General features: G+C 47.0%; 1 protein-coding gene across 1 annotated transcript in view; it reads right to left on the reverse strand.

Annotated features, from left to right (window-relative positions):
* LOC119445245 (uncharacterized) overlaps nucleotides 1–18,748 on the reverse strand; it is a 120,487-nt gene that overhangs the window by 88,790 nt on the left and 12,949 nt on the right. Inside the window, exons 3-7 of the mRNA XM_037709566.2 lie at nucleotides 18,398–18,460; nucleotides 17,896–17,974; nucleotides 16,492–16,631; nucleotides 15,874–16,047; nucleotides 14,499–14,565 (exon numbers count right to left, since the gene is read on the reverse strand). Of these exons, the coding sequence (XP_037565494.2) occupies nucleotides 14,499–14,565; nucleotides 15,874–16,047; nucleotides 16,492–16,631; nucleotides 17,896–17,964 (450 nt within the window). The 5' untranslated portion in view covers nucleotides 17,965–17,974; nucleotides 18,398–18,460. The remainder of the gene's footprint in view (nucleotides 1–14,498; nucleotides 14,566–15,873; nucleotides 16,048–16,491; nucleotides 16,632–17,895; nucleotides 17,975–18,397; nucleotides 18,461–18,748) is intronic.

Raw genomic sequence — 18,748 nt, forward strand, 5'->3', positions numbered from 1 at the left:
CTGAAACAGCGTGTATAGGACTGCCTCGAAACAATCTACATCAATCGCCCCTCCCCTCAAATAAAAAAAAAAGGAACTAGAAAAAAAAGCATGTAACATAGGGTAATAAAGAAGGGCATCTCTTTTCCTTAACCCTTCCTGAGTAACATCTTTTTCGGACCATTCACCGTCTTTATTCTCAAGATTAAAAATTTCGTTGCGTTTGTCAAGTCAGCGTGCTCGCACCGTAGGACAATAACGCTCGTCCAAGAGCTCGCAGAAGCACAATTTACAGTGTCAGCTAGGTCTGCCCTCTCGCCATCGTCCGTCCCACGTTCGGTGAGTGCAGTTATCTGCAGTGTGCACAATCAGGCGAAGGGAAGGAGCGGGCTGAAACATTGCACGTTGTGAGTACAGCTTGTCAGATACCGGCGATTCCCGTGAAACGTGTCTTGTTAAACTCTGAAACCCGCCATTTATTAACAAGGTTGCAACCAACTTTGAATAGTATTTGTAAATATTTGCTGGCTTTTCAGTGTTCGAACTCACCTGACGCCTTTCTCGATGTACGCCTACCAAAAGTTGAGTAGTTCTGCCAAATACTTTTTTGAGAGTTTCATTTGTAAACTGCATTCTATGATCTGTTGAGAGCCTTTCGGAAAAGAAAATGAAATATTACACGCGTTGCCCGCTGTTCTGTTATGCATTTCAAATGTCAGGCGACGGGGTGTGCCAACGACAATATCTACAACAGGAATAAGTTGGCTTTGCCGCATAAAGGGCACATGTGCAGTGAAGCATCTGAGAAGCCCCCAGGGTTTTATTAAGAGCTTTTCTCCACGTCACCGCCTTCACGTAGAATTGTTTAGAGCACAATGTTTACGAAAGCAAAAAAAATCAGATAGGAATCGGTTACAAAGAACAGCTAATGGGATACGACCAATTTGGCCAGAAATAGCACACGCGAACTCGTGCTTAAGAACAGAAAGCCATAGCTGTTCCGAAAATGTTGCGTCCTGTTATAGATACTAATGAATAATTTCGCTGAGTCAAAACTTGCTGAGCGGTGAAGATGACTCACCTTTAGAAAGGAGACTCTTTCGTAAAAGCTTACTGTCATTGATCCGGTACCTTTTTTTTTTTCTTTGACAGCTTGTTTGGTATTTAGCTGACGCTTACAGGATATAACAGAAAAGTCTTCTAGGCTGCATTGCCTTCACCGAAAAACTACGTATTTAAATTCAGAACTTCAAGAATGTGTAATTAAGTGCAGTTGGTGTCAAAAGTTCACAGGGTGTGGTAGCTCATGGTGAGTCTGCAGCGCTTAAGTTTAGAGAGAGAGAGAGAAACGGGGTGGGAAAGGCAGGGAGGTTAACCCGACAAGATTCTTGTTGGCTACCCTGCACTGGGGGAGGGGTAAGGGGAAATGAAAAGCGGGAAGAATAGGGGAGAGAAAAAGCAGTCACTAAAAATCTTTAAATGAAAAAAAAATAGAGGTTGGGAACGTCCGTGCGAACTATAATCCAGTTTATTGTAACAGTGGGCTGGTCACACATGTTACGCGCGTGGCAGGCATTTGAGAACAAACATTTGAGTGAAGGAAAAGCTGCTGTCCGTTTAAAAATAAACAGTACATTTGAGCCAAATATTGCATATAGTTAATAAAACCCAGGAAAGTTAACCTCATCTGATAAATCTACTACTGACCTGAGCAACGTCCTCGATATAGAAGCGTTTGCAATCTCTGTTGCTGTAATTTTTCTTGGCGGACTGCCTCTCAACAACGCACCCTATTGATGTACGGGGGATTAGGGTGCCTAATGTTAGGAGTCACGTGGTGGTGGAAATTAAGCTCTTAGGATATGCCTTGGATATGCCACACGGTGCATCAACGGCTGAAACTATCGTCATTGCTCAAGATTATTCAATCACGACGCACATCGCCGTCGAGACAATGCGTGCACATGTCAGACACATTGTCCGGACTCCTTGCCACCACCTCGCCGCGCTCACCGTGGAAAGACCCCGCACGTCATATAGCACAACTGCCATTACATATCGTGCCTCGGTTACATCGGGGTACGCACCTGCGGCCAGGCCGGTGTCTCCTCCGTGGTGTTTGTGCCGTCCTGAAGTACAACTCAGAATTCCAGGACTTAAGAAAAAGTCAGATCTATCACCGTCGGCATTAAAACAATTGAGCTTACTCCTGTTGTACGAGAGATAGAGCATTCACGTGCACGCCTATACGGACGGATCAACTACTCGACCAGTTCTGGCGGTGCCGTGTTTATAGCGACGAGAGGAGTAACAATGCGATTCAAGACGTCACATGTCACGACGTCCACGGCTGCAGAGCTTACGGCTCTGCGCAGTGCACTTCAATTTATTGACGAAGAGAGTCCTGGTACATGGGCCGTGTTCTCCAACTTGAGACCGGTTTTACACAGTATGCAGGCAGTTCTCCGACGTGGAGCTCACGAACCGCTAACGTACGAAATTGTCAAACTTCACCACGACGTCAAACAGAAAGGCCGCGAAATTATTTTCCAGTGGCTCCCTGGCCATTGCAGGATCAGTGGAAACGATCATGCCGACAAAGCTGTCCGAGAGTCACATCAAGAACAACACAGCGTTCCCATTCCTCTTTCCAGGACAGACGCTGCAAGGCAGCGTCGTCACCTGGCACGCAAGCTATCTTTAACTGAGTGGAACACCCCAAATATAAGGCGCACCAGACTACACGAACTGAACCCTTCGCTCCAACTCCGACCTCCACCCGGGATTCACCGACGTGAGGCATCGCGTCTATACCAGCTGTGGTTGGAAGTGGCTTTCACGAAGGCGTACTGTGCTTTGATTGGAATGACCGAAAGTGCTACGTGCGACGTCTACGGCACCGAAGAGACCATCGAACATTTATTGTGTCACTGCGATCGATTTCAACCAGAAAGACAAACATTATCGAACGCATTGCGACGACTGGACGATCGGCCGTTGTTCGTGCAGGTGCTACTTGAAGACCGTCCCCATCGCTCGTCGGCTCACAAAGCTGTGAAGGCACTGTTGCCTTTCTTGAGGGCGACTGGGCTATATGAACGCCTTTGAATTGCTCAGGCCCTCCGCGTGTGTGCGCGAGCTCACCCCATCCTTCCTCCCCCCCTACTCTCTCATTCTCGTCTTTCTATTCCCTCTTTCCCGTCCTCCAGAGTAGGGTAGCCAACCAGACGCATTTCTGGTTAACATCCCTGCCTTCTCTTTCTCTCTCCTCCTCCTTGCTGAATGTTACATGGTTGTCTCTGAGCGATATGTTCAATTCAAGGCTTTATGATTGCCTCCAGGAGTTCAAGATATGCAGCAGCATTGACTCTGATGCCTCCTGGGAAGAAATCCGGTGGTAGGACATGATTCCCACGGCTGAAAATCCCCACTCTGCGTGACAGACGATGGTAATTTGGTTTTCAAAACAGTGGAGATTTCCAGAGGACTAGAAAAAATTCAAGTGCCGCTTTCTTCTGTTCAGTACTTGACCGTGCGCAAAGATTATATCGGCTGTAAACGACCAAAGTTGCTGATCGGGGTGCTTGGCCTTGTTCAGTTGGTGTTTCGACCTAACGACACGATTATGCACCATCCTGTTTTTTATGAGTTGCCCTCTTTTCTTGATGTAAAGCTGGCAGCGGACCTCTTTGTGAATGACACGGCTGACGGCGCGCTCGTCAATTCCATCTCCTTTCGCTGTTATCTGAGTTCATTCGCTGGGACCATAAGTGTGATCATACGTGTCACAACGGTCAATTTCTAGTAGCTATAGCTAAGCGTCTTAAAATACGCATTTCCTCAAGTGACACATTTTGCCCATTATGTATGTTCCGACCTAAAGAAATGAAGCTCACTTACAATTGTGAAGCGCCGACTAGCGTAGCGCCAAGATGGGAATAAATTTGTGCCTTTATTCGTACAGTGTTGCGTGTGTGTGATAGCTTCAGGGAACATGCGAGTAGTTAATAAATACACTTGCTTTTGTAGGTATTAATCAAAAAGGCCATTTATTTGCCTTTTCTTTATTCGCGCAGTCATGTAACGCACATATATGGTTAATTATGTTTTGCTTATGTGAAGAAAAAGTGCGTTTATTTAGAGTATGGCGCTTTTCTATGTCTTAATAATGGAATTTCCGGTGTGCTTACATCGTGGACTTATCTCAACATACCATTTGCTCAATTGTGGAATTTGTTAATTTCCCGCCGTGGTGGCGTTGCGCTGCTAAGCCCGAGGTTGCGGGATCGAATGGCGGTCGCGTTTCGATGGGAGCGAAAATGCGAAAACGCCCGTGTACCGTAGATTGAGTGGACGTGACGTTAAGGAACCCCAGGGGGCCAAATTAATCCGGAGTTCCCCACTACGGCGTGCCTCATAATCATATCGTGGGTTTGGCACGTAAAACGCCAGAATCTAATTTTCTACTTAGTAACTTTCTTTTTGCTTTGGATTCACCACGACGTCAACAAGGGGCCGCTGCAACACCGCTCGTGTTTGTGGGTGCCCTTTGTGCTACACACCGGGTCCGATGCCGTGCGTCCGTACTACGTGCTATGCCTTTCATTGCACGCGCGCTCTTTACTTTCGTTGCGTCAGCGATTTCATTCACACAGCCGAAGGACGCCTGCAGTGTCCGAGACTAAGCCGCTGCTATCGAGGGACGGCCAACCTCAAGTGTTTGCCCTGTCCACTTTCGCTTCACTGCGGTAAAAGCGAACGTTCCACCATTGTGCGTGCGTGTCGTTCGTTGTTACCAGGGCCCTCCAGTTACTATTCGCAGCAGCAGCCCGTCCGCGTCTATGGCAGCGGTCCAAGGTCGCGTCGCGAGCCTCGATTGATAGGCGTTTTACGCCTCGCAAGGCAGTTATTATGCAGTCGATCACGTGGTACTTAATGTTAGATGCTGGCAAAGTTGTCACGTTTCAAAGCCATTCCCCTGGGCGCTAGTTAAGGTTATATAGTACACGTTTAATGAAGAAACGGTAATGTACGCTTGATCGAATCAGTTCGATATACATCAGCTGGTACTGCTTGTGGGGTCCTTCTGAACATCACGCGACTTGTGACAGAGGACAACCTTGTCAAGGACGCCAGCATTGTGCTTGCAGTATCTGGTGCACTTGACCACAAAGCACATAAATCTGCCAGTCGTACACATGTCACACGGAGGCTTTTCACTAAGCTACGACGAATCGATGGTCATTGCACGGTGCGAGACACCCATATTGAATAATGGAAGCCGATGTTGCTTAGACTCCGTGAGCTTTCATGAATCTCACTTGATACTGCTAAGCGTTACGCCTACGCTCGCCGGCCTCGAGATCGCCCAAAGAACGGAGCAGCTGTTAACGTCTTTTCTAAAACGCAGCTATTTCTAGGGATAAAAAGAACTTTAGTAGACTGTTAAAGAAAGACGTAATAAAATAACAGACGTTCATAATTTGTAACTATGACGTGGCAAGAGACGTGAAAAGGGTGAGTCCTCAAAAGCTACTAATGAAAATGAATACACGATGAAAGGTCCATATTGTATACAAACAAAAGTTTGAAGGACACTCCAGAAAGAAAATAGCCACGGGCACGGACAGAAGTTTCACGACATTCAACAAATAAAACAGTCGCGGGCGGGCGGGCGGGCGGGCGGACGCACGCACGCACGCACGCACGCACGCACGCACGCACGCACGCACGCACGCACGCACGCACGCACGCACGCACGCACGCACGCACGCACGCACGCACGCACGCACCACGCACCACGCACACACACACACACACACACACCACACACACACACACCACACACGCACGCACGCACGCACGCACCACGCACGCACGCACGCACGCACGCACGCACGCACGCACGCACACACACACACACACACACACACACACACACACACACACACACACACACACACACACACACACACACACACACACACACCACACACACACACACACACACACACACACACACACACACACACACACACACCACACACACACACACCACACACACACACACACACACACACACACACACACACACACCACACACACACACACACACACACACACACACACACACACACACACACACACACACACACACACACACACACACACACACACACACACACACACACACACACACACACACACACACACACACACACACACACACACACACACAACATGTTCTAGACTACAATGATCTCACTAATATTGCAGCATTGGCAACGACGTGCAATTGTTGCTAATTATAACTAAAGCCCCTCCATACACGTTTTCGCCGACCAGGTTAAGTACCGCCAATCTACCCTCCTCCTCCGTGCCTCTCCCTCACTCCTCCTTTGCTCAACCCCCTCAGTTTCTGGCGTGAAGCGGAAGTTAGCCCAGCTTCTGGTTTTAAGCGGAAGCGACGTCACTGCTGTGCAGAGGTGCGAGCGTGCAACAAGCAAAAATTCCGGAAACCCCGGAAGCGGGAATTGCGGAAGCGGAACTGGCTTCAATACTCAATGACACGCACACATAGTCGCAGCCTCAATCATTGGATTTCTTCCTACCGGGTAGTACGGTCTAATCCGACCGACTAAGTCGGTCGGATTACTCTGTTTTGCATAACGAAACAAGAAATCAAGACAAAATCCTGGATTATAATGTCGACTCAGAGGTATCTCTAAGGCGCATACCCCTCGTAATGGAATAGTGCATAATATTCAACGCCTCCATTGAGTTCTGATATTTGTGCTACACCATCCGAGTATGTGTCACTAAATGTTCCGACTTTTATAGCACAGAATTTAGACCGACAATGTAAAGTGCCAGTGAGCGCCTTTCTGTTCTGCGTAGTCAAAAATTATATCACGTCATAAAGTGTATACATATAATGTCTGCTTGTAGGTATCTCTACAGCGCACATACCTCTTGATAGAATACCTTATGATTGGCATCTCCGATCTTAAATTTCTTATACGCCGGCTACCTCAGTTTCGGGCTACTGGGTCGATCCTTGACTAATCCTTCGGAATGGGTATGTGCCACTGTGACTCCAGGGGTACACAGTACAACTGTGGCAGGTGACACGCCCGTGCTGTGAGATGCTCAGGCGGAGCAAGTGCCTTACCAAGCACGCCAGGCCAACTCTGCCCGTTGCCTTACCACCATCGTCACACCTGTCGTCACCGTTCTTCCCTCGACCAGTCATCTTAGTCACATCGTGTATCTGCTTGATACGGTGTTTGCGTTTCGGCAAGGCCTGTGAGCGGTTTACTGCGGAAACAAACATCGCATAATCATTAAGTTGTGTCCTCTGCGGCACAAATAATTAATGTTTTTTTCGTCGGAGTGCTGCGATAAATCAGACGCCATGCCATTGCCGCGATGCTATCGCCGTCACTGTCGTTGTCGCCTTGCTCCTGCCGATCCCCTCCCCTTTACTAGCGTTACATAAACATGTCGATCCGCCTGGAAACGCTTTGCAGAAGCCCAAAAAATTCCCACATTACGTGGAATCTTCAACATTACTTTTATAGCGATGACGGGATGTTCTTAATCTGCACCACATGTCTTCTACGTGCGCATAGCTGAGATACAGGTACAATCTCGCGTATACGCGTATACAAAGCCAGCTTCTCAGTCCGCAATGGATTGGAAGCGGAATGTCTTTGAGGTCTCGGTGTTGAACTTAAGCCATTCGACAAAAAAATAATAATAAAAAGGGGAAAAAAAACTTGATTTCCTACTCTTTCCTTGCCCGGTCGGTATACACGCACTTCTCTCATCCCGTTGATAGTGGTTTTGATTGCTTTTCCCTACAAGCTCTAATTTACTCCGTGATGATGTCGTAATATGTCTTGTTATGTTTGGAAGGATTTGTACTTTTTAAGGGTTGTTCATGTACCATTGCACTTTGCAAAGTTTCTGTTTTATACGTTTTCTTTTCTTGCTTTTTACCTCGCGTGTAATTGCGTGCTTGCATAGTGGAATGACTGCACATTCCAGGGTCCAGTCAAAACACTGTTCTGGCGGAGCCTGATGCAGGTTCTGCAGAGGTTGCGCTTGTATTGTGTAACAGTGGCGGAAGCGATAAGTCGCCGATTTTCTTCGTGCGCTGATGTTTCTATTGGGGTCGAAATTCCGGTTGTATACGAGCCAGTTCTTCGTCTTCGTTCTTTCGCGGAGTAACTTCTGCATTAAACCCTTCATTAGCAGCGCGTATCCAGTGTGTCGAACATTTGAAGTTTGAAGTATATGCTGCTATATGCCAAAGTTTTACTCGATTGGCAAATATAGAGAGGGAAAAGCTGCATTACGGCAGCTTATGCAGCTGACAGCGGCGCTAGAAATAAGCCATGAGCGTAGCAACGTACTTTACAGTATAAATGGTGCGTTCGCTAGTCCATCTTTTCTGTCAATGATTGATTGATTGATTGATTGATTGATTGAGTGATTGATTGGGCTTTATATCCCAAATCAACACTGGGGCGACGAGAGAGAAGCAAGTGGAAGGCCCCGGGTTAATTTCGAACACTTGGGGTTCTTTTACTTGCACTCAAATCTTAATACACAAGCGTTTTTACATTTCACCAACATCAAACTCTGGCCGCCGCAGCCGAGAATCGAACCCACGACCTCGTGCTTAGTAGCTAGAATGCCATGGCTACGACACTACTGGGGCGCGTTTCTCCACCGATGTGAAATAGCGCGACAGTGATTAGCGAATGCACTCTTCCGCTCTCGCGACGGGCGAAACGCAATTTTTCGAGTGGTAAAAGAGAAAAGAGAAAATGAAGGCGCTAATCATTCACTTGGCGCGCACGAATGCGGCGACAAAGTGTCTGCCAATGGGGCACGTCGTGTATAACATAATCGCGGCGGCGCGCCTTGATGACGACAGAGGTGGGCGTATTGTGCCTGCGGGGCATTCCGACTGCCTTCGGGCGGCAATCGCAAGCCTCTGAAATGGAGAAACGCCTATTGCGAGCCCTCCGTTCATCGTCCGTCGAGGTCGCCCATCGAGGGTCGTTCGACGCGAGCGACAATACAAATGCGCGTGCACTTAGCGCTAGTTTCCTGAGATAGAAACAGGACTTGTCTGGCGAGAGAGAGGAGAGGCAGGGAGATTTGCTACACTTTGCCTTACACGTGAAGAGGGAGTCACGCGCTGAATCCGCTGCTAAGCGGGCACTCTTGTGGAGTAACGGTCGGCGGCGAACGCAATGAGGGCAGCCCAATGGATAAAACCATAGAGAATTACGCACGAGATTAAATTGGATTTTAGAAAGACATTCGTTTTTCTCCCTGCAATACTGTTTCCCATCCTATCCGCGAAGTTTGATTCGGGTGCGAGTTTCTATGTTCTGTAATGGCGGCCGTGAACACACATGACGACTTCTCTGGATGTGACCAACGCTCCGCGAATCGCGCATATTCCTCAAGTTCCCTTTATATGAAGGCGCACGAACTTCCTCAAGATATGCGAGTAATATAGCAGGAGTACTCCATGTGTATTGGGCAACAGTGGGTGGTTGAATTCTGAGGGTTACGACGTGCTATCATGCACTCGGGCCGTGATTCGGTCGTCCTGGATATGCAAAGACGGAAGACAACTCGTGTGCGCACCCTAATCACGTAGAGTTCTCGACTAAACCAGATGGTTATCTAAAGCAGTTGAAATATCACGTAAACAAGCGCGCGGCCATTTATCGACCTTGAATTGATCTTGGAAGGTGACCCTCCCACATATGACAGCACAGTTGCTGCATGCAGTTGTCGTTTCGGGGTTCTTGATGCTCATTTCAAACGTCTCTGCGCCGACAGAAGGTTTCTTGCAGACTAGATCACTTAGCACAAAGCTTTGATCACCATCTTGACAACCATGCACCACTCTGAAACAATGAAGGAAAGCCAGGATATGGAGCGTATTTTTCGATGGATAATGATCGCTCCTCTGCAGGAACGCTGGGACATAAAATTTTAAAGACGGTTGGCTATATGCTTGGCGAAGTTTGTCTATGGTTGGCTAAGTAACACCGAGAAGAGCATTTAGGTGCCGAAGAGTTGCGATAAATAGAACAATTATATCACTTATGGACAACCACGTCTCATGAGAGCGCACGACTTTTCATCCAACCCTCCACCGCTGCCATTTGAACCAGCCTCCAATTGCCAGCTACTCCGTCTTGTACAATCACCATGCGAGTGGCCAGTCGGATTAATGACAGGATCCGACACCTGGTTACCTGGGGACAGAGAGCTATTCGAGATTTTCACGCAAGTGATGTCGATGCACGGAGGCTGCGCCGCGAGGAGGAACATCCAGCAGTCTGGAACTGTCGCGAAGATGTTGCAGGTTGTGTGGCGGCAAAATGAAATCCTGAAAGTAGCGTTGCGTCCCGCAGTGTATCGCAGTCGGATAGAAGCGTTTTCAAATGGCGCTCCACATATTACGAATACCACTGATTTAGAGGAAACTGGCCATGTGTAACGGCGTCAGTGATATTACGCTTGCGAAATTCTGAGCGGCGACTACGTCCTGCCAAATGCCAAATGTTTCTCGCCTTTCCCCTGTTTCTATGAAAAGAGACGTTCGAATTAAACTGCAGTGCGCCAAATGCTTATAGGCTCTCTTTATTAGTCCTCGCCGCTGTCCAACAAGTGACCGTAGCATCGAAGTCTGCCGGACTCCAAAAAGAAAGCTTCACATTCAAAGAAGTGCGGAAGTGGGGTTTAGAATCCAGTGGTCGCACTACTGTCCGAGCACCGACCCCAGCAGCAAAGCCTGTATGACTGCAGAGAGAGAAAGCTTCACTCGTATAGGTGGAGGGATGATAAGGAGGCGGGTATGCGAGCGCCACCTGACAGCGCGGCATCATCCTCTTCGCTCGCTGGATTGCGTCTCTCGCATCACAGAATGCACCACCCTCGTAGGAAGGCGTGGTCATGCCTGAAAAGGTGGCGACCTCTGTTGCAGACGGTGGCGCCAGTCCGAAACAGCGTCGGGATGCCGAAACTACCAAGCAACAGGCCGCTCGCTTGGAAGTCTATCGGTCGTCAAAAGTACATCGTTGGAAAAAGGCAACGGTGGGTAGAACGCGTATGAGAGAGAGAGAGAGAGAGAGAGAGAGAAGAAGAAGAAGAAGCAGAAGAAGAAGAAAAGGAAAGGAGTTTAACCAGGTTGCACCGGGTTTGCTACCATACACTGGGGGAGGGGAAAGACGGTAGAAAAGGAAAATGAAAAGGGAGAAGGAAATGATCGAATAATAAGTGATGCGCGCGCGCACATGTATACCTGTAATAGCATTCACCGCGAAGCTGTTTGTCGTGCTAAGGCTGAGAGAGAGCGGCGCCAACGCTAGACTGCGAAGCGTTATGATCTGTCAAGAGGCAGCGAAATCATAGGAGAAACAATGACTCTTCACAGTTTGAGCCTGCTCCAATTGAATCTCATTGGTTCTTATCAAAGTTAGCGTTACTCTAAAATACTCACAGAAGGAAAACAATCCGGATGAAATCTTTGTGTGATTCTCGCAGAAAATGTCTCACATTGTGCTTCAAAGAAAATTTCACGTTCATTGATTATTTCACTGCGAATGTGTGATGGAAGATTATCGCTTGATAGCACCCAGCAAATGCCATCGCATTTCATCTCTCTTAATTAATGTTATGAGAAATCCGTGGACTTTAAACCCCACTTGCATTTAGCAAGTTGCTTACACCACCAACCACGGGACACTTGAGAGGCGTTCGACAGTAACTAGAAGAGGTCGTCGTGCGCAAGCGAGTCATTCACTGGATGTTTTCGAAATGTACATTTCATATATTCAAAGATTAGAGCAGGGGAGCAGCTCCTAGTTGCACATAGACGCAAGGCATAGGTTTGAACTCCAGTGACAGTGGTGGTGGGCAAAGGTGCATACCCATATGGAAAGGGTGAATTACTGAGACAGAAGAGCATGTGGCCTGACGACGTCGTCAACGTAACGGAAAGGACAGACTCAGCAAACCACGTTTGGAGCTCTTAACTGCTGTCGAAGTAAAAATCACAGTGCATGCGAGGCCATCAGGCGGCGGCCGGCAGTGTGGTCCTGTTGGCTTTAGACCTGCGACGACTCCTCTGTGTGGTCAGTCATGTCGGCGTCCCCTTCATAATGGAATGTCACCGCCACTTGTATTGCTCGTGGGCGTCGTGTTCTCAGAATATACATTGCCTCAAAAGGCGAACCGTTTTTTTAAGAACCGGCCATCTACAGTACTGTAGATGGGCGGTACTTAAAAAAAAAGAAAAAAAAAACGGTTCCTACGTTAAAACTGTTCGTAAGAACATATCCCACAAAATTATGACGTAGGGATGTTATTAGCGAAGGCAGTCATCCAATGGCACTTACGAACGAGCAGCTTTGTAAATTCACCCCTATATAGGTTTCCAACAGCAATGCCCACGTATTCCTCGTTGCCGTGAATATTTCTGGAGTGACAGCAAAAACATGGACTGTGTCCGCTACGCATATACGTGCAAGTTTGGGGTTAACGGCTAGTTAACCCCAAAATACGCTAAAAGCGCGAACGAAGACGGGACGACAAGAAACACAGAGAAGCGCTTGTCTGTGTCTCTTGTGGTCCCGTCCTCGTTTGCGCTTTTTACGCATTGGACTCTGGAATACCAACTTGCCCAAACTGCCACTCTTGTATAGTTACACGCATGCTCTTACATTCCCTGAAGCGTCATCTCCCAACCCACTAACGATGGGGAAGTAGAAGAAGCATCTTTCATGTAAACGATCACTGGAGTCCCCTCCTGGTGAGAAACACCCTCCTGGTGAGAAACATTCACCATAAGCAACCATAGCGCTTGCCCTTTGTTTAACACACGTCCTGGCACAAGAAGCAGACATCTACAGCCTGCTCTGGGCTTCTCAAAAGCTCAGTGATCACCCGGAAACGACCGCTTGTTAGGCGTGACGACTGGGACAAGCCCGCTATCTCGATTTCGAAATAATCTGTGGCGGCGTCCTACCATTTACCACTTTACTTTCTACGGTGCTTCAAAGCTACACAAAGATGTTCGAAGAAAAAAACTAAGAAAATAAAACCTCTGTACATATCTTACGAAATGCGCGCATAACTGACGGGAGAAGCAGACGTCGAGCGAGAGGGGGATGCCGCCCACAATCGGTGACTCGCCAGCGACGGTGCGTGCGTGCGCCTATATATATACCTTCTTCGGCGTGCGCCTATTTTTCCGGCGTTGTCGGCTGGCGCACGCAAAGTGTGCCAAGGCCGGCCGACGGCGCTGCAGTCTGGCGACTTCCGTTAGTCGCCCGTTGCGTCAGCGCGCAGAAATGACCGCCACGGGAGGACGCGGTCGGCTGCCTTGTTACCCTCTCTACACAGGCAGTGGTTGCAGCGTGCGTTCGCAGTGCACAAGATCGAGGGAGAGGCGCGGCCGAACAGCGGGGGTCCACGCCGTATCTGTAATCGGGCACACTACTTTCTCCCGCTCCCCCGATTTCGACGCTGGAAGGGCCGAGACGTCTGCCCACACGTAGGGGTGCTCCGAGAGGCTAAGAGTAGAAGGGCGAAAGAAGAACGAGAAGGAGAAAAATATCAACCTGCGATATGTTTACAGATATACAGGGTGTCCCACGTAACTTTAGCCAAGCTTTAAAAATATGCAAATACCACGTAGCTCGACAGAACCAAGGTAATGTTGTTTGCCGTCGCTTGGAGATATTCAGATTATTTTTCGCATTCCGCCTAATTAGATAATTAGCATTAATCAATTAATCAACTTCTAAAATATTATATTTAGATGAAAAGTGTCGATGAGAAAATTGTAGAGCAACATTAAAACATCCGATACAGCTATCTGTTGCTACATAAAAGTTTTTTTCCGATCGTAAAAGAAGCCCTTCGCTGGCTGTCATCATTTATGTATAAAAATCTGAAATTCTTTATCGACAATATCGACTTTCCTTGCCTCATGCTTGCTCATAAAGATAAGCAAAGTGTACCTTAATGTTCATGGCTCGTGGATTTTACGCGGGCTAGGCCTTACCACGTATCTCAAAAACGTGTTATATGCGAGACAACTCTTCTTTTTTTTTTTTTTTTCTTTGCAAGGCTGGTACCTAGAAAAAAAAAGTTTGTTGTTTTTAAGAGCAAAAGTGCGCATAAGGCTCAGACGGTACTTGTAGAAGTCGTTTATTTTAATAACCTTATGTCGCTTGAATAGTTAGTTCACTGATGTGAGATTCAAAGGGGAGATTCGTAATAATCCTCAAGAACACCTTTTGAACATCAGCAGCTTCGATTAGTGTGTCTTTCATGTTCTTCATAATGCGTTATGCGAGAGTTCTTTCAAAGAACGTAGCAAAGAACAGCGTCCTGCTATATAAGTTTCACTTAGCGTGCATCCCAGATGGGCAGTCAACGACGTAAACCGAAGCAGCTCAGAGGTGTCGTGTGGTTACCCCGTTTCCGCCGATGTCGAGAGGAGCTTCGACCTCCTGGTGGACGTGCATCCCGGATTTGTTGTAGCTGCGACGAGGGAAGAAGAATAGTCGCGAGAGAGACGTTTTTAGATTCCTCAGAGACAAACTACCATCTGCACGAAGGTAAGCGTGAGCAGGCGAACGTAAAAACTGTAGTTGTGCGAATGACTCAAGGCGGTACTCTCCGTACAACGGAACGGTACAGCGAGTACTGACTTTTTTTCAGAAATATTTTGCAAACACTTGAAAACTGCGATTTCGGAATCGCCATGATAAGTAAACTTTTGGTGCCGTCTCCGTCAGGTGTATGTCATGCGCCTAATGGTTTTGCTACTGCTTGGTTATCTTGCTTACCTTTTCTTTTTCAGAACAGTTATGAAACGTGATACAGTAGCTATTCGAATAACGAATGATATATGTGCCGCAAGAAGTAAATTTTATTCAGCCTTTTCGTTAAATCAAAAGTGAACCCACTTCCTGAGCTATACACATGACTAGTCATGTGACCTGAATTTGCAACGACTGAATACTGCTACCCCCGCCGCTGTTGTTGTTGATGTTCATTAAATGATGAGATTCTGGGAAGGTAGGCCACCAAAAGACCGGATATTCCTATAATAGAAAATAAACTCCAGCGACTAAGGAACGTAAGAAAGAAAGCAAACAAACAAAAAAGTAAAGAATGCAGAAAGGAAAATATATTGAAGCAATATAAGATCACTTAACTCAGCTTTGCAATGCTTATAGCCAGGCCACGCTGTATCGGCAACTCGCGAATGCACATTCACAAGGCATGTTACAAAAACAGTCACTATCTGTACAGTCATTACCAAAAAAAAAAAAAACAAAAAAAAAACTAAATAACAAAGAATCTTGCACGCAGCGGAAAATAAAGCACGTGACTACAAATACTACATGTAGAACATTGACAGCACATTCTACAAAATACAGCAGAAATCCGCACCAGAAGCACTGTCTGCTGGAGTTTTTCCCGGTCCTATGCCGCGCACTCAAGAGAGACCAACACGGACAACGAGTGCGACCGGTGATGAAATGATTGGTAAAGTTCGCATGAACATACGCGTTTTCATATGATCTGCACATTCACGATCGATGAACCTCTCAAAGACCATCGATCATGAGGTCACGCTATATGATAAAGTCATGTGGCTGATAGTAAAAACCCGTAGAGAGATTTGTGCTCTTAGCGCGTAAATGTGTTGCCTTCCTTTTTTTGGCCCCCTTCTCGTGTCCTGCAGCAGCGGGATACGAGCACTGACCTCGTATTTTATCCCACATCGAAGAATCGAATATCTCGCGCGCGAAGAACAAGAAAAGCGAGAGTGACACGTACCCGTCTGGGAAGCAGAGCGTGAGCACGGGGAAGCGCACGTGCTGGTCCTCGTTGTAGACAACGGAGGCCGGGAAGCGCCAGTAGTGGTGGACGTCGGCCAGCGAGTTGCGCACGCACAGCACCAGGCACGTGGCCTCCACGACCAGCCGCACGAAGCGGGCCACGCTCGACACCCTGCGACGTCGCATCGGCCACCAAAGGACGGTAAACAACGTGCGATACTATTTCCGTTTGGCTATACGAGGCGAGGTGATCGATTGCGCGGAGCTATACAATGAGTGTCAGTTAATGGTTCAAAACATAACACTTAGAAGTGCGTACTGGAGGCCAACTAGGGGGTTATTGAAAGTTCACTCCCGTGCAACAAGCAGTTGTCATTATTAGAAAGCACGTTTTCACCGTTTTTTTTTTTCGTTTTTTTTTTTTATTTCGTGCTTACAACATTTGTGAGTCTCCAGCATGTTCTTGTGATCTATAGCGGGCACTTTTCACGTGCGTCGTAAGTGTTCCGGTCTGTCTTTGACTGCGTGATATGTGTCGCGTTTGCAAAGTGAGTTATCATGATCTATACAACTGTCTAAGAGGACTGCCCCAGTGGGAAATTGAGCGAGCACTCACTCAGCGGCCGCGTACTTGGATCGCTGCAGGCGCCTGAGCCTCTCGAAGCACCAGTCGACGAGGAGGATGGCGAACGTGCGTATGGAGAGGCCGAGCCATATGCCCAGGTAGCCGCCCACCAACGCCAGGATCTGGGTCACCTGAGACGTACCCTTCATACACTCTACAATTCCTCCCTGTTTTGCCATAGTAGATCAAGCTTCCTTAATCCATCAAAGCCGCGTCAACATGTTTGCTCCACGCGTGTTGTGTGCTGATACGAATTGTGTGTTGACACAATGACGAGTTTGACCAATGCACATGTTACCACAAGACAGTGGCAAACAGGAAACGACGGATGTCCTACATTTCACAAATGTACACGAAAGCTTAATCTTGAACTCAGTCGATCTGCTGCTTTACACGTTGAGATGATTGGTCACCAACTCGCCCAGCAGTCAACAATGCGCACAATGCAGCTCCTGAAAATTATCCTATCAGTCCGACTATTTATGATGAAAATCATTTCAATCAGAACGCATTTATGATAACAGTAGCGGAAGCGAACTGCTTTTCGAGGTCCCCGCTGGAGCGCTGCGCACCTCGATATATCGCAGCCGCTACGAATCCACCACTGACACTCATAAGGTGTCGTGCCGAGTTTGCGGTGCCGAGGATGAGAGCATTCACTGCGGGGGACTCTATCCCGGTCAACCAGAGGGCGCTTACTGCCCACGGCATTAAAAAAAACAGAAAGAAACTTTGTGAAATGTATACATAAATGCTCGAAAAAAACATGTATAGCAAACCTGATTAAATCAAGCAGGCTCGGGGACTATTTGTCACCGCCCCGTTTCAAAGGGGATGCCATAAATCATCATCATCAATTAAATACATGGCATTGGCATTCAGCTACGCAAGCTACAACCAAGAGACCAGAGCAGCGGTATCGACGTCGTAAGAGACAGAGACTCGCAGTAGTGAAATATGAATAGTGAAGTGGGGTGCGCTGGTGCGGAGAAGCACACAATAGCTTGTAGACTTGGCAACGACCCGACGCAACTTTCTTAAGTCTGTGAGCCCTTCCCCTCACCTATCTTCGTTTTTTAACATGTATATTTATGTATTCCTTCATCATTCGGTGACCTATTTTTATGCATGTATTCATTTATTTCTTCGATTATTTTTCTGTGAGTTATTTTTTTTTCTTACGGCTCATACACTGTATCAGAGCTCGCCCATTGTAAATGTCAAAGTCACACATCGTCATCATATGCCAAGTTTTCTTGAAGCATCCGTCCTTGAAAGCGGGATCGATAAATACTGGGCTTCTCCATGAGTTGATCGATTCAATTGCATTGCAATTGACGGCCCCAAGCGGTGGCATCAAAATTGTAAAGAACAATATCACCTACATGTGCGTACCTGAAGTTTTTCGATGAACATCAGGACGTTGACGCTAGTTGACGACATGCTGAACTTGACGGACACCATATGGTAGCCGCTAAGAAATGAAGGCGCAAGATAAAACAGCTCATTGAAACAAAGGAACAGTGGAAAAACATGCTTGATTTCAATAATTTGGCCAGGATGACGGCCGTCTCAAGCGTTTTAAAAACATCATTTATCCTTTATTTATTTCACATTTCTGCTGATTATCCATATATATATATATATATATATATATATATATATATATATATATATATATATATATATATATATATGGTAGCTTATTTTGATTTCAAGTTCTGTGCTTCAAGTTTCTGGACAAGCTTGACGAAAATGTTTAGTAACGGTCACACTGCGCTTGGTCTGGAGACTTTCTAAACAGAAATGAAATATTATGATAAAGGTAAATATTTAGGCAGCCAGGCTTAAAAATAATATTCTGGTTATATATTCAAGCTAACTATCATAGACTTACCCGTCTTCGAGAACGAGTCCTGGATCTTCGCTTTTCACTGGGTTCGCATCGTAGAACACTTCGCTGCAGGCAGCACATGTCAAAATTTATGAAAGAGGTTAACAGTCGACTTCCTTTCAGGGATGGTGCGATGTTATGAGTCTCTGAATTAGTCATGATGACCCGCGTGTGAACTATAGCTAGCTCCCACCGATGTGCAGTTATTAAACAACGGCAAAAAACAAATGCGTGTGCACTGAAAAGGGCCGAGCAGTCGCGCACGTAAAATGTTTTGCAATGTGACTGAGCTAACGGACCAAAGTTTTCTTTCTTTTTATTACGCAAAAGCGCTTTTTCTTAGGTACACGCCAA

This window comes from Dermacentor silvarum, chromosome 3 (assembly GCF_013339745.2).
Source record: "Dermacentor silvarum isolate Dsil-2018 chromosome 3, BIME_Dsil_1.4, whole genome shotgun sequence".
Taxonomy (NCBI): Eukaryota; Metazoa; Arthropoda; class Arachnida; order Ixodida; family Ixodidae; genus Dermacentor; species Dermacentor silvarum.